Source organism: Macaca mulatta, chromosome 5 (assembly GCF_049350105.2).
Source record: "Macaca mulatta isolate MMU2019108-1 chromosome 5, T2T-MMU8v2.0, whole genome shotgun sequence".
NCBI classification, from domain to species: Eukaryota; Metazoa; Chordata; class Mammalia; order Primates; family Cercopithecidae; genus Macaca; species Macaca mulatta.
The window spans coordinates 129722901-129744616 of record NC_133410.1 but is presented as its reverse complement, the minus strand read 5'-3'; the positions used below and the strand labels follow the sequence as shown (position 1 = coordinate 129744616).

Here is a 21716-nt window from a genome sequence, read left to right as displayed (position 1 = left end):
TCTAGCGCTTTAAACATTAAATTGTTTGCAACATATTTCTCCGTACGTTAATCAACATACTTTGCGATCCCTTATTAAGTTCTAGCTTCTGCAACAAACGTGAAAAACAGTAAAGATGCATAACTCAAATGTGAGAAGCACGGAAATTTCCTAGACCGCAGGGTTTGTTCTCAGTAGTCGGCAATAAGCTGGTTTTCAGAGTCAGGAACTTGATAAAGTTGTTTTGGAGGATGCTCCAGCTGTGCGAAGGTCCATTTCGTTTTGCATCTGAAGAGAAGCAAGCGAGACTTCCCTACCGGGAGTAAAGGTTCAGCGGGGCAAGGTTCGAACACCCAGAGCTGGACAAAGGCGGGAACGCACGCCGCCGTGACGGGGCTAGGGGTGCTGACGGCCCGCGTAGCTCGTGGGCCTCCGGGTTTGAGGCCCCGGGGTCAGCCCTGCTACGGGCTTCGCGCCCGGGCGCGGGTCCGAGCAGCCAACTTCGGGCCAATCAGCGAGCGGCGTCCCGGCGCCCGCAGCGCCCAGGCCCGCGCCCCCAGCGCCCCCGCAGCAGGAATGGCAGCAACGGATCCGGGCCGAGCCCGACCCGGGACGAGGAGGGGCTGAGCCGCGGGGGATCCTGGAATCGGCAGGGAGGTGGGGATTCTGGGAGGAAAACTCCATTTCCTCCTTCCCTGCCGGCTTCTCCCCTCTACCCTGGCACCCCAAATTTCGATGTGTCGCCTGCCGGGCGCTGAGCGCCGGTGTTGAGAGACGCGGTGGCCGCCGCGGCCGGGAAAATGCTGGGCATGTACGTGCCGGACAGGTTCTCCCTGAAGTCCTCCCGGGTTCAGGACGGGATGGGGCTCTACACGGCCCGCAGAGTGCGAAAGGTGGGTGACCCGGCGGCGGCCTGCGCACCCCTGCACCTCGCGCGCCCTGCGCCTCCCGGAGTCGCCCTGCCGCAGGGCCCGGGGCGCGGCGGGCTTCCCCCCGGTCGCCCCTCGCCCGGGCCGGGCCAGGCGTTCCGCTGGACGGCCGGGGACCGCGGGGCGCGGCGGGGGTGGCCTTTACTCGCTGCGCCACCCGAGCAGGCAGCGCCACGTAGGTGGCGGCGGGGCGCGCTCCGCTGCCGGCCGGTCCAGGGGCGGAACTGCCACCGGCCTCCCTGCTGCAAGATGTCTTTCCTCTCTCCCGCAGGAAGTGAGCGCGGCGGGAGCCTCCCTCTTCCTCGGTTACGGGAGTGAGCTGCGTCTTTGCGTTGGCAAAGGCACGCGTGGGCGGGAGTCTTCCCCCGCGCGCACGGTGCTCCGCCGCCGCCTCTTTTCCTTTAGGATGAATTAATGTGGCTAGAAACTCCTAACTTTCCATGCGGGGATGGGAAGAACAGCCCAGAGCGCCGCTCCACACAGGCCGTAGAATCTCATTCATACACCCAGCATTTCCTTCCCTCCTGGAATGTGTTATATGTGCCTTCAGGGAGGTGCCAACCAGATAATCTTTGAATGTCTGTACCTTTTTTCTCTGATTTTTTTTTTGGATTTGTCTCCAACATCGGTTCGATCTCTCCAGCCAGAAAGTTACAGGCATGTGGTGAGAGGAAGCACATTGCTCCGTTCGTACAGGAAGGGCCTGGAAGTGTTGGATGTTGAAAGCAAAGGCCTAGGAAGAGAGGCCACAGGAACAGTCCAGCTCTTTGGATTTGATCTTATAATATTATAACTTGTTACAGTCGTCCTGGCCTCCCTCGTCCCCTTTTCTTAGTAGATATTTTGTAAGATGGAGGTTTGGGCAACAACAGGCTTGTTCAGGTAAGGTATGTTCACAAGAGGTTCAGAGGATGCAGTCAGAGACACTAGGGTCTCTTTCAACTGCATTTAACCCCCTCCCCTTAGCCTCTGACCTAAAGAGCTGGTGAAGAGTAGTAGAAAGTGCTACTAATCTCCAAAAAAAGGGCTCCATTGACAACATGATCTCCAGTCATCCTTCAGGGTGAAATTGGAAAAAATAAACCACTTATTTATTTTTCCAAATGGGAGTTGGGGAGAATGTTCAAATGTTAAAAACAGGAATAAATACTTTATCTGAATTAGAGATGTATTGAATAGTTGCCAGATGGCCAAATGTTAAAATCAACATTTTTTGAAGGCCAAATACAACCATCACCAAATGACTTCTGTACAGAGTTCAAATTCTGCTTTTAATTCCTTCTTAAAAGATGTGAAAAATTCTCAGACCTTCCTTGAAGGTTTCTGGCTTAAATGTAATTACTTTAAAAATTAAACACAGTTCTTAAAAGTCATTTTATTTAATGTTATGAATAGTACTATACCAAACAACTCTACAAAGATTAGAATTATTACATAGTCCTTGTTGTTTCCTTATATTACCATGTAGGTTTTTAGAAACAGCTGGCCAACCTCCTTTCTTTTGAGATTTTTATTAATTTCAGCTTATTTTTTCATATATTTGATTCTTTGTAAGTATTTTGTTTTTGGGCATGCAATGAAATGAACAGCTTCCAAAATCATCATATATTATTGCATCACTTTACTATTGCAATGATACTTATCTTTTCTTGGCCAGTTTAACTTTAATATATAAAACACATAGAGATTTTCATCCAGATCACATTTAGAATACTTCTCTATATTTCAAAGTGAATATGCAGATGTTTGCTATGAATCCAAACTATTATTGACTTTTAGTTATGATCCCAAAATATTCAGTCACAAGGTCATGGACAGGTTTGTTGATCTCAGAACTGACCCTAAAGGAAGCTTCAGTTCCTTTTCCTTCCAAAATCTGAGGACAAAGACAAGGCTAAAGCCAAATAGCAGACTTTAGCTGAATTGTAAGGCTGCAGCTGAGTATCAATGCATCCCTTACATGCTTGTGAAAGGCAAATGGTCCCTCAATTCTTAGGTATTTTCCAAGTTACCTTGTACTAGACCTAATTCTGGCCATAAATCAAGGGACCTGAGAAGACAGATTTATCAGCAGCTACATTAAGGACCTTACTTAAAAGTTTTCATGCTCTCTATTCTAAACAAACTTTAGAAGATACCGCTTTTAATACATGTGTTGGAAATTACAGATGTTTTGCCACACTTTTATAACACATCTACTTGTATAACACTCCTGTTTTAGAAAGTGATTGCAATTCAAGCCATCTGTTGATTTCAAATTCAAAGAATCTAATCCAGACTGAGGTTGGGAAATCTTGCTAGAAACCCCACCCACATTACATTCACCAGATTGAGATGGGATTTTCTTGCTGATAGGACCCCTTAATCCTTCTCTAGTCCTACCCCTTTTCGTGCAGTGCTTCCTAGAGTGGTGGTGTCTTTGCAGCAGAATCACCTAATTCCCTGGCTTTACCTTAGTCCTACTAGATTTTTCCTTGGCAATTATCCTTTTTTGCTGGTCTGTTGCCTCTAATTTTTTTTTCCCAGTATAAAAATCTGTACAGTGACAATTCAAGAAAAGGAAAAGAGTCAGTTAGAAAGCTTTTGAGAAGAAAAAGGAGACCTGAGTTCATTCACACTTTTACACATTGTGATTTGCTAATAATCAGAATAAGGAAAAATAATAAAATTGAAACTTTTTGCATGCTGTGTGCCAGACCCTGTCTAATGCTTGCTGTGTTTTCTCAGGAGCACAGTTGAATGCTTCAGTGAAAATGTGGCATTTTAGGTTGCAAAGTATTATGCAGATTAAAATTAATATTAGTTACTCAAAACTCATAAATTAAGTATACATCCAATAAAAATTTAAAGTTAAGCAAACACCTTACTACATTACATTTTTTGTCTCACGACCATTTTTTTCCTAGCTTGCTTATATGATTGACCGCCAGTGGGTGGTCTTTTTGACATTGTGCCTGAAACTGCAAAGTGGAAAGGTTATTTCAAGCTCTCAGATTATGTAATTTTAAGGGAAAGATTAAGGTGGAAATATACTACTTGCAGCTTTCTTTCCCTTTAGATATTTTAGGATGTAGGTTTTTCTTCTCTGACTTTCCGTCATTTAATCATTCATATGTGGCAGGTACTGTACAAGGCCCTGGGGATACACAGGTGAGCAAGACAGACAAGGTCTTTTTCTTCAAGGAGCTTGCTTTCTTGTGTGGGGAGATAGGCAGTAAACAAGTAGAAAATGGAAAATTACCAAAATGATTGAGGCATGTGTTAAATTAATTGCAGGAAATAAACAGGATGAGGCATTAAAGAGTAAATGAGGGGTGGGTCTACTTTAGGAGGGCCAGCAGGGAAGGCTTCTCAGAGGAAATGACATCTGTGCAGAGAGCTGAAGTCGCTGAGCCAGCCAGGAGATTCTCTGGGAAGACAAGTGCAGAGAGCCAACCTGTTCAGTGTAAAGCTCTTCCTCCTTCAAAGTGCCTGTCTCTGGGCTTTGGCCAGAGGCATGCTTCCCAGACTGTGGGATGGCCACTTGGCAGGCTGTAACCTTTTAGGAGAAATAAAGTATTGTCTCCACCTCTCCTTTTCTAAAATTATATCTTGTAATTTTTTGCTAAGTTAACAGACGTCATCTAATTGGCACATCCTCCTTTTACAGGTGAGAACACTGAAGCCCAGAGAGTTGTAGGGAGTCTTAGAGCTCACAGTTACCTCTCAGATTCCTATGCCTCTCACAGTTCCAACTCCCTCCTTTCCAAACAAAGACACACACCTTGATTCTCACTGAGGGATTTGTACTAAGATCATTTGGTGAGGTAAAATCCTAAGTAAAAATCAATCAATCAATCAATCAATACCTGAAGTAAAGGCTTAAAGGTGAGTTTGTAAAAATATAGTAAGATTTCAAAACAAAAGTCAAATTTTACAAAGTTTAAAAAAATATCAAAGAGAGAAAAAAGCTGAAACAGATGAGTAAATAAAAGCCTGTAGAGGAAAAATCACCATGCATAAATGTTAATACAGGAAGACCAGACATTGTGGGATGAGGTGTTGTGTTGATCAGCGTAGAAGGTGACTTGTCTGAAGAAACACGGATTTGTAGCCTAGGGCTAAAAATCTGCCAGCCAATGTTTGCTTACGTTTCCTGGTGGCTGATGATAACTTATCTGGAAACATTATTGAAGAAATGTAATCATGAAGCCTGCCATATATGCTGTCTCTTCCCTGTTTTCACACATTCACACTTCTCCATAGTGACTCAAGGCAGCTTTGTATTTCCTGGTGTTGTTAAACATTTTTTTAAATTATGTAACTACTCTAACATTTTCTCCAAAACTATATATATATATATATATATATATTTGTGTGTGTGTGTGATAATGGCAGCTACAATTAATTCAACAAATATTTATTGAACTATGGCAGTTTTTAGGCACTGTTTTAGTTACTAGTGGCAGAAGAGTGAGTGACAGAGACAACGGTCACTAGATGCTTTACACAGTTTTTAGTGAAGTCTTGCAGTAAGCCTGCAAAGGGGCTGTTAGTATCCCTGTTTTATAGATGAGAGAGCTGATGTTGAGGAAGGTTATTTCAATCATAAGTGGATTAATGAAAATTTGAACTCAGGTCATTCCATATACCCTTTTCCTTAAAAATGTTTTTTTCTCTATTGTGATGAAATGCTATATTCACAAATATACAAACACATGCACACTTTTAAAAAAACATGAGTTTACAAAAATAAGAAAAGAGTAAACTCACTTCATCATCTCACATTTTTCATTCGATGGTATCTTGTGGAAATTCCTTTAAGTTACCTACCTTGGCTCTGCTTTTTTTAATGTCTGAATATAGTCTAGGCTGTGGATATGCTGTAATTTGTATTTATTTAGGTCTTGTTTTACACATTCATTTAACAAATCTTTATCACTGTATATGCCAAGACCTATACTATTCACTTTGGGGTACAATAGTGAAGAAAATCGGTATTCTGGCTCTTGGGGAGCTTGCATTCCAATAAGGGAAGACACAAAATAACAGACCTATCAGACCTAACTTTTATACTATGTTAAATATGATAAGCATTATAGAAAAAAGAAAAAGAGCTAGGTGTGGTTGACTTGGCAGAAAAGGTGTGTGGGTGTGTGTGTGGGATGTTATACGTGTTAGATGGGTCAGTTAATCCTCACTAAACAGGAGAGATTTGGGCAATTATTTGAAGGGTGGTAGGAAATTAGCCAAACATATCTGCGGGAAGAGCATTCTAAGTGCAGAAGGGGCAGCTACAGTAAAGGACCTAAGACGGGAGTTTGCTTGTTGCTGTCCAAGAACAACGTGGTCAGTGTGGCTGGAATGAAGTGAACAAGCAAGCAAGTAGTTGAGGAGGTCAGAGGGCTAGTGAAGGGATGAGTATTAGGGGAAGATCCACTGCTTAGAGCCCTTTAGGCCACTGCAAAGCCTTTGGCTTTTACTTTGAGTGAAAGGAGAAGGCACTGCTGAGTTTTGAGCAAAGGAGTGACATAGGTTTATCAAGCATGCCTCTGGCTGTTCTGTTGAGAATAGTTTGCCCGTTTATCAAACATGACTCTAGCTGTTCTGTTGAGAATAGTTTGCCACAGGACAAGTGTGTGAACTGGGAGAGTTAGGATTCTACTGCAGTAATCCATGTGAGAGGTGATGACAGTTTCGACCAAGATAGTGGCTACTTTGGTAGTGTAGGGGTAATAGAATATGCTGACAGGATTGGATGTGAAGTGTGAAAGAATGGGAAGGATTCAGGATGATTCCAAGGATTTTAGCCTGAGGAATTGGAAGGATTGGATTGTCGGCCAGCAACTGAGATGGGGAAGGTTGTGGGCAGAGCAGGTTTGAAGAGGGCAGATCAGGGGTTCAGTTTAAGGCATGTTGTTTTTGAGATGTCTGTTAGACAGCAAAGGGATATGTGAAAGTGAGATACAATTATATAATGCAGTTCCTCCTTCCCATTCTTTAAAATGTCACACATTTTATGTTACATGTTATAAATCTTACAGTACATTTTTACTCTTGTTTCTTTAGATCATCAGTGATCTTTTAGAGCAATTAAAATGAAGACAAATTGTCTTTGTTATGTACCTTTACTTTTTACCATTACATTTATTTATTTATTTATTTATTTGACAGAGTCTTGCTCTGTTGTCCAGGCTAAAGTGCAGAGGGGCGATCTCAGCTCACTGCAACCTTTGTCTCCCAGGTTCAAGCTATTCTCCTGCCTCAGCCTCCTGAGTAGCTACCACCAAACCTGGCTAATTTTTGTATTTTTAGTAGGGTTTTACCATGTTGGCCAGGCTGATCTCGAACTCCTGACCTCAAGTGATTTGCCCACCTCGGCCTCCCAAAGTGCTGGGATTACAGGGGTGAACCACCGTGCCTGGCCCATTTATTTATTTTGAACTAAGTTTCTGTCTGGTATCATATTCTGAATGCTGAAGAACTCCATTTAACATTTCTTATATCACTTGTCTTCTGGCAATGAATTTTCTCAGCCTTTATCTGCCCTTCTGCCCTGCTGTTGTTGTTCTTCCCACAATGGACTTCACTGTGTTATTTTTTGGTGTGGGGTGAGCTGATGGTGAGGGGTATGGGAGAAGGGTTTCTGTTGTCTTGTTCCATTCTGCCTCTTATGTAGGCTTTCTCTGCCTGGGCCCTGGGAGTTGGGCTTTCTCAATATGCCTGTTCCTCTTCCCCAGGAGAGCTCATCTTTTGCCTTGTGTCAGTGGTTGGTCTTTTGTGGGTGAATATTTCTTGTCCCTTCCCCAGTGGTAGGGGTCCTTTGATGGTTGTGGTCTAAGTGCTTGAGCCTGTACTGTTTCCTGCCCTTCTGCCCACAGCGGTGGATCTTTACTGGGGTCATCCTAGGGATGACATAGTTTGCTGCTTTCCTTGCAGTAGCTAAAGGCTTTCTTCTGATATGAGAAAAGGGTCAGGACAGGAGGTGTACACTGTCATGCCATTCTTGCAGCAGCTGCTGTTCCGCTCTTGCATGCCAGCACCACTGGGGAAGTCTCTCTTTGTTTTCCCATCTGTTCCCAAACCTCTCTCACATGGGGAGGTCCTTGGAAAAGAATGTGAGCATGCCTGTGAGCATCCCTTGGGTCTGGGGCTTGCCATAGTTCTATACCTTCATGCTGTCTCACATTCCTCTTTTAGCAAGTGGTTAAAATGCTAGTTGATTTTTTACTTGTTTGGATGGTGGATAGAGGAGGACACTGGCCACAGGTAAGCTAGTGCTCTCCTTAAGAAAAGTTATGATTTTACAGTTTATCATTCTCATTGTTAGGTTAGTAGTGATACTCCTACTAACCTTCTTGGTGGAAACTGAACTTTTATGTATTTTTTATTTCAATAGCTTTAGGGGTACAAGTGGTTTTTGGTTACATGGATGAATTGTATAGTGGTGAAGTTTGAGATTTTGGTGTACCCCTCACTGAGTAATGTATATTATATCCAATATGGAGTTTGGATACCCCTCCTAGCCTATCTCTTCTGAATGTCCAGTGTTCATTATACCACTCTGTATGCCTTTGTGTACCCACAGCTTAGCTCTCATTTGGAAGTGAGAACATACGGTATTTGACTTTCCATTCCTGAGTTACTTCACTTAGAATAATGCCCTCCAGCTAGATCCAAGCTGCTGCCAGAGACATTATTTTGTTATATTTTATGGCTGAGTAGTATTCCATTGTGTATATACACCACATTTTCTTATATCAACTCATAGGCTGATGGGCACTTAGGTTGATTCTGTATCTTTATAATTGTGAATTGGGCTGTGATAAACTACATGTGCAGGTGTCTTTTTGATACAATGCAGTTGATACAAAGCATTTCCCCTGCTTGCACTCACTCTGTCCTGCAGCCCTGTGAAGAAGGTGCCTGCTTCTCCTTTGCCTTCCACCATGATTCTGAGTTTCCTGAGGCCTCCCTCAGCAATGTGGAACTGTGAGCCAATTAAACCTCTTTCCTTTATAAATTACCCAGACTTAGGGAAGTTCTTTATAGCAGTGTGAGAATAGACTAATACACTTCTCATCCCTTTAAAAAAATACTCTGGAGTTAGTTTTTATATGCAAGGTTTCCTGGATCTATTCTCTAAATATCATATTTTTATCTGTCCATGGTTTTCACTTGAGGTTTTGATTTTGAATTTGATTATAAATATCATATTTTTATCTGTCCATAGTTTTCACTTGAGAATTTTTTTTGAATTTGATTCTTGTCACTTTCTTTCAATTCATTCTCTAAAGATAAATATCTTTAAGTTAATGGTTTTTAACTCTTAAAAGTTTTTTTTTTTTTTTTTTTTCCTAGTGCTGTATTTGAATCTCCTTAAATTTTCTTAGGTAATTCAGGTATTCCCTTTAGTTGAGGTATTCTGTCTGCTGTAGAACACAGAGCGTGGGTCTCATTTTCCTGCCTTATCTTCCTCTTTCTAGCAGCTTTGCTCCTTTGTATGGGCTGTATCCCTTGGTTACCTCACTGGAGCTCAAGACTGGTTATTGAATAGTCCTCTGTGGCTTCAGTCCTGCAGGTGGTAGAAGGCAAATGGGTCTCTCTTCAGTGGGCCTGCACTGGCAGATAGGCTGTCAGTTCCCTGTCAGTCAGCTTTCTGGTCTCCTTGTACTTTCCTGGGCGTCAAGAGCAGGAAAAATTGTGGGTTGTGGCCCCCTCCATCTCTGACTTCCAAATTATTTTTGGGATTCCCTGGTTTTCAGCCCTTGTCCCTGGTTACTCTGCTGTTTTCTACTTTATTACCAAGTCCACTGGAGAGAACACCTCGCACCAGTTGTCTGTCAGAACCTAAGGCTTCATTTGCACCTATCTGCCCACAGATGCTAGTAGTAGTTGTTTTGCTCAAGAGAAGAAAGTAACTTAGGTTTGAGGGTGAAGGGGAAAGTTGCTGCCTTCAGGTCACCATATACCCACAATTATTATTTTTTTCACATCTCTGCATTTCCATTTTGTGTTATTTCATAAGTGATGCATTTCGTAAAGAAGAATTCTGTTTTATTATAGGCACCACTACATTTCTTTCCCCTGAGCTCTGCTATATCAACTGGAGTAAGAGAGACAATTGCAGTAATTAAACTTGGAGTTTTTGTTCTCCCTCTAACAGAAAGTTGGCAAATGGAACAAGATGTTTGTGGCCATTAGTTCAGTGGCTCAAAATGTCAGGGCAGAAGTCTTTGCAATTCTCTTGGACTCAAGATGGCTGCTTCAGCCTCAGCTATCATGCTGATATTCCAGGTGGGGAGAAACAGGATTGGGTATACTTTCCAGTTGACTCAGCTTCATTTAAGAACTTGTGTGATAGTTCCATACAATGATTTCTGCTCGCAGGTTGTTTGCTCCACTCTCTTCAAGATAAATGTAGTATTTTTACCTGGATACATTAGTACCCTGAACAAGATCAGTGTTCTAGTACTAAGGGGAATGGATATAGGGAGGCAACTAGTCTGCCTCAGACTTCCTACAGTTTGGAAGGAAGATTGGTTATTTTTCACATTGAACTTTTAAAAAGCACATTAATATACTATTGAAGGTCTAATTGTATTGCAAGGGCACATACATGCACAGTAGTTCAACATTGAAACATAATTATGTTCTAAATGGGGACTCCAGTCTCCTTCTGTGAAAAACATCATTATTTCAAATATAAATGACTCAATTGCAGATTGATTCACTTTAATGTATTTATGTCATCTGTATGTATATTTTTTATTTCCGAACTATTTCAAAGTAAATTACAGACATTGTGACAATTCACCCCTCAATACTTTAGCATAAGGACATTCTCCTAAATAGCCATGATGCCGTTTCAGCAAATCTAACAAAAATAACAGTAATTTCCTAATGTCTTCTAATGCTAGCCCATATTTAAATTACTCCAATTGCCTACAAAATGTTTTTATAGATATTTTTGAACAAGGATCTGATCAAAGACTACATATTACATTTAGTTATGTCTATTAACTATCTCTTTAATTCCTCCCCCCCACTTTTTAACAACAGTGACTCTCTGAAGAGATCATGCCCGTTGTAGAGTATCTTACATCTGGATTTACCTGATTACATTCCCAGGGCTTTATTTAACTTGTTTCTCTATCTCCTATAATTCCTGCAGTCTGGAAGTTAGATATAAATATTTCTGGCAAAAATACATTATGGAGTGATGCTGGTTTATTTGTGCTGCGTAATAGTAGGGGGCATATAATGTGTCTGGCTTCCCACTGTTACTGATGCCAACATTGGGTTAAGGTAATTTTTCTATTGTAAATGTACTGTTTCCCCTTTGTTATTAGCAAGTAATCAGTGAGCTGTTACTACTATATGGATATTTGTTTTCACCATCAACCTTTTGCCTAATGGTTTTAGTATCCGTGGAGAATTCTTGACAAATCAGTAATATTATTAGGGATTTCAAAATGGTGATTTGCTAACTCAGATATTCCCCCTTTATTTATAAGTTAGCATTCTCCTGTAAAGAAGAGCTTTTCATCATCAATTTCGGCTGTCTGGTTATCCTGAACTATGGTTACTATTGAAAAGGCAGGACCAAATGCTTAATTCCTTTTCTTTACTAATTTTAATAATAACTTATCCTCTAATGATAGCAAATGAGATTTTAAAAAAATTTCCTTTTTTCTCTCACTGATGGTATGGACTTACAAATTTGTTAATGTGTTTCGATCAGTTATCCTTTTGTCCCCTTTGAGTCTCGAATTGTTCTAAATTTGGTCTGTGGAAGCTCTTTCTATTGGGATTTAAAAACTGGAAGGAATCTTGGAATCAACTAATCTAAATCCCTAAGTTTTGTAGATAAGGAAACTGAGGCTTAGAAGATAGTGCTTTTCCCCACAATTCTGAGAGAGAGATCTTCAGTGAATCATGTTTTTAACTTACTAATAGCATTCAGCAAAATGAGAGAAAATGGCTCACATTTTTGCAATCATACAGTTTTTATTAAAAGTTACTGTCTAGTCCAGTGAATAGCAGATTGAATGAATTAATTATCTGCTTTATTCAGAAACAGTTTGAATAAAAACAAAGATGCTCCATTATGGACTGGACATTGGATCAGTCTGAGAAGTAAGTTTGACTCAGACAGTTTGGTGTGTACAGGCTGAATTTATCTTGAAGTCACATTTTATTTGACCTGCACAGTGTTGAATTCTTGGAATTCATTGCCAATGTAAAAAATTCAGTGATTTCACACACAAATTTGAGTTAGTAACTTCTCTAAAAATAATGTATATATCCGGCAACATTGGGTCCACATGGTGATATAGCAACATTCAACTGGAGTGGAAAAAGTTTTTGGGTGGCATGCCCTTTCCACCTTACCTCCTGGCTACTCTCTAACGTATCATTTACATGTTTATTGTTGGGTATCTGGTGTTGTGTTGCCTTACTGCCTAACTTGTAAGTGTTTGAGGTGGTGACTCTTGAGATAGAAGCTAAGAAGCCTAGGAAAGTTCTTGCAAAGAAATCACAGATCAAAGGTAATACCACTAATGCAGGGACAAATGGACAGCAAGAAAATGGAAGAGCGGAGAGTTTTCCTATCTGCTAGTGTGAAATTTTCAGCAGATTTATTACAAAAAGTAAAACCAATGATATCGGGAAATCAGCCAGAAATTTTTGAAGTTTTCAAGAAGAGTGTTTGAAACACTGAATTTTCAAAGATGTTCTTTGAAACCAATGAGAACAAAGGTACAACATATCAAAATCTTTGGGACACATTTAAAGGAATGTGTAGAGGGAAATTTATAGCACTAAATGCCCACAAGAGAAAGCTGGAAAGATCTAAAATTGACACTCTAACATCACAATTAAAAGAACTAGAGAAGCAAGAACAAACACATTCAAAAGCTAGCAGAAGGCAAGAAATAACTAAGATCAGAGCAGAACTGAAGGAGATAGAGACACAAAAAACCCTCCAAAAAATCAATGAATCCAGGAGCTGGTTTTTTGAAAAGATCAACAAAATTGATAGAGTGCTAGCAAGACTAATAAAGAAGAAAAGAGAGAAGAATCAAATAGACACAATAAAAAATGATAAAGGGGATATCACCACCGACCCCACAGAAATACAAACTACCATCAGAGAATACTATAAACACCTCTACGCAAATAAACTGGAAAATCTAGAAGAAATGGATAATTTCCTGGACACTTACACTCTTCCAAGACTAAACCAGGAAGAAGTTGAATCCCTGAATAGACCAATAGCAGGCTCTGAAATTGAGGCAATAATTAATAGCCTATCAACCAAAAAAAGTCCAGGACCAGACGGATTCACAGCCAAATTCTACCAGAGGTATAAAGAGAGCTGGTACCATTCCTTCTGAAACTATTCCAATCAATAGAAAAAGAGGGAATCCTCCCTAACTCATTTTATGAGGCCAACATCATCCTGATACCAAAGCCTGGCAGAGACACAACAAAAAAAGAGAATTTTAGACCAATATCCCTGATGAACATCGATGCAAAAATCCTCAATAAAATACTGGCAAACTGAATCCAGCAGCACATCAAAAAGCTTATTCACCATGATCAAGTGGGCTTCATCCCTGGTATGCAAGGCTGGTTCAACATATGCAAATCAATAAACGTAATCCAGCATATAAACGGAACCAAAGACAAAATCCACATGATTATCTCAATAGATGCAGAAAAGGCCTTTGACAAAATTCAACAACCCTTCATGCTAAAAACTCTCAATAAATTCTGTATTGATGGAATGTATCTCAAAATAATAAGAGCTATTTATGACAAACCCATAGCCAATATCATACTGAATGGGCAAAAACTGGAAGCATTCCCTTTGAAAACTGGCACAAGACAGGGATGCCCTCTCTCACCACTCCTATTCAACATAGTGTTGGAAGTTCTGGCTAGGGCAATCAGGCAAGAGAAAGAAATCAAGGGTATTCAGTTAGGAAAAGAAGAAGTCAAATTGTCCCAGTTTGCAGATGACCTGATTGCATATTTAGAAAATCCCATCATCTCAGTCCAAAATCTCCTTAAGCTGATAAGCAACTTCAGCAAAGTCTCAGGATACAAAATCAATGTGCAAAAATCACAAGCATTCTTATATACCAGTAACCGACAAACAGAGAGCCAAATCATGAATGAATGTGTCACAATAGCTTCAAAGAGAATAGAATACCTAGGAATCCAACTTACAAGGGATGTAAAGGACCTCTTCAAGGATAACTACAAACCACTGTTCAGTGAAATAAAAGAGGACATAAACAAATGGAAGAACATACCATGCTCATGGATAGGAAGAATCAATATCGTGAAAATGGCCATACTACCCAAGGTAATTTATAGAGTCAATGCCATCCCCATCAAGCTACCAATGAATTTCTTCACAGAATTGGAAAAAACTGCTTTAAAGTTCATATGGAACCAAAAAAGAGCTCGCATTGCCAAGACAATCCTAAGTCAAAAGAACAAAGCTGGAGGCATCACGCTACCTGACTTCAAACTATACTACAAGGCTACAGTAACCAAAACAGCATGGTACTGGTACCAAAACAGAGATATAGACCAATGGAACAGAACAGAGTCCTCAGAAATAATACCACACATCTACAGCCATCTGATCTTTGACAAACCTGACAAAAACAAGAAATGGGGAAAGGATTCCCTATTTAATAAATGGTGCTGGGAAAATTGGCTAGCCCTAAGTAGAAAGCTGAAACTGAATCCTTTCCTTACTTCTTATACGAAAATTAATTCAAGATGGATTAGAGACTTAAATGTTAGACTTAAAACCATAAAAACCCTAGAAGAAAACCTAGGTAATACCATTCAGGACATAGGCACGGGCAAGGACTTCATGTCTAAAACACCAAAAGCAACAGCAACAAAAGCCAAAATTGACAAATGGGATCTAATTAAATGAAAGAGCTTCTGCACAGCAAAAGAACCTACTATCAGAGTGAACAGGCAACCTACAGAATGGGAGAAAATTTTTGCACATCTACTCATCTGACAAAGGGCTAATATCTAGAACCTACGAAGAACTCAAACAAATTTACAAAAAAAACACAACCCCATCAAAAAGTGGGCAAAGGATATGAACAGACATTTCTCAAAAGAAGACATTCATATAGCCAACAGACACATGAACAAATGCTCATCATCACTGGCCATCAGAGAAATGCAAATGAAAACTACAATGAGATACCATCTCACACCAGTTAGAATGGCAATCATTAAAAAGTCAGGAAACAACAGGTGCCGGAGAGGATGTAGAGAAATAAGAACACTTTTACACTGTTGGCGGGATTGTAAACTAGTTCAACCACTGTGGAAAACAGTATGACGATTCCTCAAGGATCCAGAACTGGAAATACTATATGACCCAGCCATCCCATTACTGGGGATATACCCAAAGAATTATAAATCATGTTGCTATAAAGATACATGCACGCGTATGTTTATTGTGGCACTATTCACAATAGCAAAGACTTGGAATCAACCCAAATGTTCATCAGTGACAGATTGGATCAAGCTTTAAGTCCTTTAATAATCTTCCTAGGCCTGCATCCAAGCAGGCTTCCCCCCAACCCCCCAACCCCCCGATCCCATTGCATTTATTTCAGTTTCTATTCTTTCCTCTTTAGTCCTCTGAACACTACTTAATTGATAGATTCACATTTTTCTCCCCTCCAAATTTGTACTGCAAAGAGGAATTGATTGGTTTGGATAGATCAGTTACTTTGGAAAGTGTGTACTTAGATTATTATTACTTTCTGTAATAGTTGATAAAGGCTAAATACATGACAGAGTGGACTGAAAATTGAACCACATTCATTCATATTTAACCCTCACATTTATTACAAAAAACACACCTTATTTTTTGGTCTGTTTTCTAGATTGGCTTTAACATAAGCTCACGGTTTCTTCAATTCAGTACTCAACGTATTGAGTGTGTACATTGGGCAATTGCATGGCCCAGGTCATTGCTAAATTGTAGTCAATGGAAAGCTGAGGAGGTGGCATCAGGCAGCCTCAGCAGTGGGTCATGCAGCTGTCTGTCAGGGTTTTGAGTGTTGGCTTGGTGAAGTGGATGGTGCCTGAGCACTCCACTCAGAATAAACCATTGGTTCCTGATACTATGTCTAATCATTGCCACCTGATTGATCTTAATCAAGCAAACTATTTCAACTCCGAGGCTCAGTTTTCTTAGTTGTTAAACGGGGAAGCTCCCACATAGGATTATTTGGAGTGTGGCACATGGTAAGTGTTAACTTTTCTCCCCTGTTCTTGTGGAGCTTTTCCTACCTGCCATCAAATCCTGGTTAGGTCCCGTCTGGAGGAGAGAAGTGATTACTTTGTAAAGAAAGCCTCTTTGGGGCTGTGGTGTTTGAGTGTGATGTTGAATACCCATTTCAGCATGAGGGGACTAGTGAGGCATGAGAGGATTGCAGAGCAGGCTTCTAGCTTCTCTAAAATTGGCTATCTAACCTTTCTGTTAATATCTCTAATGTTATGAATAGTCAGCAGTCTCTCTGTTTCTTTGCTATGCCTGTATTCAAATTACTTGCAATTATAGTCTTGATTTGAGGAATCTCTGTGGGTATTTTCTGCCCCTAAGTTAACATTAAAGAAATGGTCTTCCTGGCTCTGCCAGTATTTATGGCTTCTGAGGACCTCTTTCTTCATCTGTAAAAGGAGGGGGCTGGGTTAACTATTAATATTTGTAATTCCTTTAAGTGTTAAAATTTTACTATTCTCAGGAGTTGGGTGTTCTGTTGTTCATTAAGTAATTTATATCTTTGAAACATTGCCTTGGTGGTTATCTTTTCTCCTTACAATGTTCATCAAAAGAGATTTTGTTGGTTTTTTTCTTTCATCACCTCCATGTGAAGGGTAGGATTCTGCTGAAAAATAGTCATAGGCAGGTTTAGAAGCACGAGTGACTCTGTGTCTCCTCTGCACACATTTCAACAAAACATCTGGTTGGACAAATTCAACTCATTCCCAATGTCTCTGCAGTCCCTGCTTTGGTCACTTTAAAGAGAAAAGAATGTTACTTGCTCATTGAACATGTCTTTAACAGTCCCTTTAGGGTAGATTGAAGGACAGCCCATTCCAGATTCTGATTTTAACAGAGACCAGAATTCTGTATCTCAAACTAATAACACTGGTGTTTCTCGTGCAGATGGGCTTCAAAGCACACGCTTCGAGAAAGCCTGGTTTAAAGTGTGCCCATTTGCCTGTTTGAAAGATTGGCAGGCAAATTTAAAGTTTATTTATGAACACTCTTCCTCTGAGAATGGCAAGCCCACTTCTTTCTTGTCCAGAATATGGATGAATTTATGATGTTTATGGAAACCAGGTGATTTTCTGCCTGGTGGGCTTGTCTCTCAAGTCAGACAAAACTCAGTGCTTTTTTCAGCATCGCTTGCCAGAGGCTATGAAGAGGATTGAAACATATGAAATACAATGTCCAATACCTCCTCAGAATTTGAAAGTAAATGATGTAACCCTTTTATGTTGGCTCCTATGTTGTGGATTTAGCGTTTTAGGCTAAAAACAGATTAAGTTGGATTGTAAATAAACATTTTGTGTTGGGTAAATTAGTTAATATTTTAAAAGTGTCTCTTCTTTGGGCATGAAGATTTGCAGAAAAACATTCCAGAAGAAAAAAATAGTTTATTTTAGTATGTTGATTTATTGTACTAATCCTTGTTCAATATAATCATTGCTACTCAGGGTGAAAAGTTTGGACCCTTTGCTGGAGAGAAGAGAATGCCTGAAGACTTGGATGAAAATATGGATTACAGGTTAATGTGGGAGGTGAGGATATGACTGTTATTTTAATGTTAAAAATATATTTCTTTTGTACCATTTAATGCATTTTAAGGCTATGTTAATTGATATTGATTCCAGTTAAGTATTTAAGTATTGAAATGTTTTAGTTTTTTTTTTTTTTTTTTGAGATGGAGATTTGCTCTTGTTGCCTAGGCTGGAGTGCAATGGTGCGATCTTGGCTCACTGCAACCTCCGCCCCAGAGGTTCAAGTGATTCTCCTGCCTCAGTCTCCTGAGTAGCTGGGATTACAGGCACATGCAAACACGTCTGGCTAATTTTGTATTTTTAGTTGAGACAGGGTTTTGCCACATTGGCCAGGCTGGTCTTGAACTTCTGACCTCAGGTGATCTACCTGCCTTGGCCTCCCAAAGTGCTATGATTACAGGCGTGAGCCACTGTGCCCAGCTGAAATGTTTTAGTTTTTAAAGAAAGTTTAGCTTTTTTTCTTTTTTTTTTTAAGAGAAAGTGGACTGTTGAAATATCTTACTAGACATTTGTTTTAGAGATCTGAAGTTCCTCATCGAAAAATAAGTGTGATGTTTGAATTTCAAAATAAGCGTACCCTGAATTTAGAACTTGACTTCTGTAAATAAGATTATACTTAATTTTTTTTTATTTAGTAGTTGAAGTTCTAATTGTATAGAAACAAATCTCAGTTTCATGTTGTAATAAAGGCCTGCCTTAAAATGTACCTTACCTTTAAAAATACATAGTTAAGGAGCTGTAACACTAGAGACAGTCTTTTGCAATCTAAAGTTTCGCTTAGGTAGAGATCTGTATATACCAGTATATATCTGCATGTTATGAGAATTTTCTTCTTAGTTTATGCCAATTATATTCGTTGCTATTCTTTTCTAGGTATTAGAAAAAGGACCCAAGGTATCAAAATAGGAAAGCAGCGGTGTAGACTGTTGAAATAAAAATTTGGAAAATGCAGCCCTAGGAATTATATATTCATGTATTACTTAATGACAGGGATTCATTCTAAGAAATGCATCATCAAGTGAACATCGTAGAACATATTTGTACAAGCCTAGATGGTATAGCCTACTGTATTCCTAAGCTATATGGTATAGCCTATTGCTCCTGGACTATAAGCCTATACAGCATGTTACTGTACTGAATAATGGAGGCAGCTGGAAGACAGTGGCAAGCATTTATGGATCCAACATATCTAAGCAAGCCAGGCACAGTGGCTTGTGCCTAATTCCAGCTACTCAGGAGGCTAAGGCAGGAGGATTGCTTGAGGCCAGGGGTTGGAGCCCAGCCTGAGTGACATAGCAACCGAATCTCTAAAAAAAATATAAAAAATTATCTGGGCCTTTTGGTACATGCCTATAGTCCCAGCTACTCAGGAGGTTGAGGTGGGAGGATTGCCTGAGCCCAGGAGTTCAAGGCTGCAATGAACTATGATCATGTCATTGCACTCCAGTCTAGGCAACAGAAGGAGACCCCTTCTCTAACAAATGAAATTGAAAAAGATCTAAATACAGAAAAAGTACAATAAAAATAATGTATTATAATCATATGAGACCACCATTGTATATACAGTCTGCTGTTGACTGAAACATTGCATTGTGGCACAAGGCTATTTGATAGTTTCTATGAGGAGGGTAAGACCTGAGATACATGTAGGAGGTAGAGATTACACAGTAAGAAAAGGTTGGAAAACTAGAGTAAGGAACTACATATAGAGAGTCTCTCTGTGCTTGTATCAGTAAGGGTCTTCAGAGAAATAGAACCAAGGAGATTGTGTATATGTTTGTTTATTATAAGGTGTTATCTTACGTTATTGTGGTGGTAGCAAGTCTGAAATCTGTAGGGCAGGTCCTCAGGCTGGAACTTCAGGCAGAAAGATGATGCTGCGGTCTTGAGGCAGAATTTCTTCTCCAGGATACCTTCATTTTTGCTCTTAAGGGGTGTGACTAAATGGATGAAGGCCACACACATTATGGAGCATGATCTCCTTTACTTACAGTAAACTGATTGTAGGTGTTAACTATATCTACAAAATACCTTTACTCCTATATCAGCGTTTGATTAAATCAGAATACCTTTACTCCTATATCAGTGTTTGATTGTTAGATGTTAACCGCATCTACAAAATACCTTTACTCCTATATCAGCGTTTGATTAAATAATTGGGTACTATAGCCTATCCAAGTTGACACATAAAACTATCAGTGTGTTATCTGTAAGCAAAATGCATTTTTAAGCATCACCCGTATTGTTGAAACTGCTGGGGGTGGGGAGTGGAGGTGACTGAGAAAGGATTCTAAAAGGTTTCTTCAGTGCAAGTGATAGAAAATGGAAATTAATAATATAGTCATCACTATAATTTAAGTGGGAAATGTTATTGATATTGCCTGAATTTAGCCTGCTGTTTTGTTTACTGTTATGAACTTAAACATCTTAATGGCTTTCACTATTTTTCTATAAGGTCTTAATTTTCTCAGCAGTTAATTCTTTTACTATGAAGGTTTTTCAGAAACCAAACATTTATGTGACCAAAAAAACCTGACAACTTAGTAAGTCATAAAATGATAAAAATAATACATTTTTAACTGTTTTTTTCTTTTTTAAAAATTTTATTTGTATACATTTAAGGGGTACAAATTCAATTTTTAACGTGTTATTAATGGTTTTTGATACTTGTTATCTGAAAATTTTAGTGTGATGATCACATTAATGTTTTGTGTAGCTATGAGGTATCATTAAACAGATAATTTTTATTTTAAAAGGAAGACTTGCATGTAAAACAGAATCATTTTTGTACTATTATATAGTTGATAGTTCCGCAGTACATCATCTAGTTTTGCGTTATCTATTCCTGTGTTCTTTAATGTCTTTGCATTATTATTTTGTTTTCACACTAGTTGTCTCCAGCTCTCTCACTCTGCTACCCAAGGAGCTATTGATTTTATACATTTTTATGCTCAGGTAATGGTACACTCACGTGATTGCCATTCTCTATTTCATTTTACTTCACCCTTTATGTCTTTGTTTTGAACAAGTAATATTTGTACTTGTTATACAATTCAGAAGGTAGAAAAGGGTATTGATGAAAAGTCTCTGTTCCCTTCCAGCCTGGTTTTTTCACCTGAGACCTTTTGATACATTTAATCCCTTAGTTTATATACCTTCCCCCTCCCCTTCTGGTTCTTTTTCCTCTTGGTGTCGTCTTCATTTTGGATTGTCAGCCATTGTATTAGTCTGTTCTCATGCTGCTAATAAAGACATACCCGAGACTGAGTAATTTATAAAGGAAAGAGTTGGGTTTTTTTTGTTTTGTTTTTTCTTTTTTTTGGAGAAGGAGTCTCCCTCTGTCACCCAGGCTGGAGTGCAGTGGTGCGATCTTGGCTCACTGCAACCTCCATCTCCTGGGTTCAAGAGGTTCTCCTGCCTCAGCCTCCCAAGTAGCTGGGATTGCAGGTGCATGCCACCACACTCAGCTAATTTTTGTATTTTTAGTAGAGACGGGGTTCCACCATGTTGGCCAGGCTGGTCTTGAATTCCAGACCTGAAGTGATCTGCTGGCCTCGGCCTCCCAAAGTTCTAGGATTTCAGGTGTGAGTCACCATGTCCAGCCAGGAAAGAGGTTTAATGGTCTTACAGTTCCATATGGCTGGGACAGCCTCACAATCATGGTGGAAGGCAAAGGAGAAGCAGAGGCATGTTTTACATGGTGGTAGTCAAGAGAGTTTGTGCAGGAGACTCCCGTTTATAAAACCATCACATCTCATAAGACTTATTCACTACCACGATAACAGTATTGGGCAAAAGGCCCCAATGATTTTATTATCTCCACCTGGCCCTGCCATTTACATGTGGGGATTATTTCAATTCATGGTGAGATTTGGGTGGGGACACAGAGGAAAGCCATATCAGCTGTTCCCTGCTCTGCCCAGTTGTGCAGTTGGGCAGGGGAAGGGACAGATTCTATGG

At 39.8% G+C, this 21716-nt stretch overlaps 1 protein-coding gene across 5 annotated transcripts in view; it reads left to right on the top strand.

Moving 5' to 3' along the window:
* Positions 1 to 529: 529 nt before the first annotated feature.
* PRDM5 (PR/SET domain 5) overlaps positions 530 to 21716 on the top strand; it is a 222491-nt gene continuing 201304 nt past the window's right edge. For all 5 annotated transcript variants that reach the window (XM_015139147.3, XM_015139146.3, XM_015139150.3 and 2 more), the window contains exons 1-2: positions 530 to 872; positions 17673 to 17756. In XM_015139147.3, coding sequence (XP_014994633.3) covers positions 780 to 872; positions 17673 to 17756 — 177 coding nt within the window. In that variant the 5' untranslated portion in view covers positions 530 to 779. The remainder of the gene's footprint in view (positions 873 to 17672; positions 17757 to 21716) is intronic.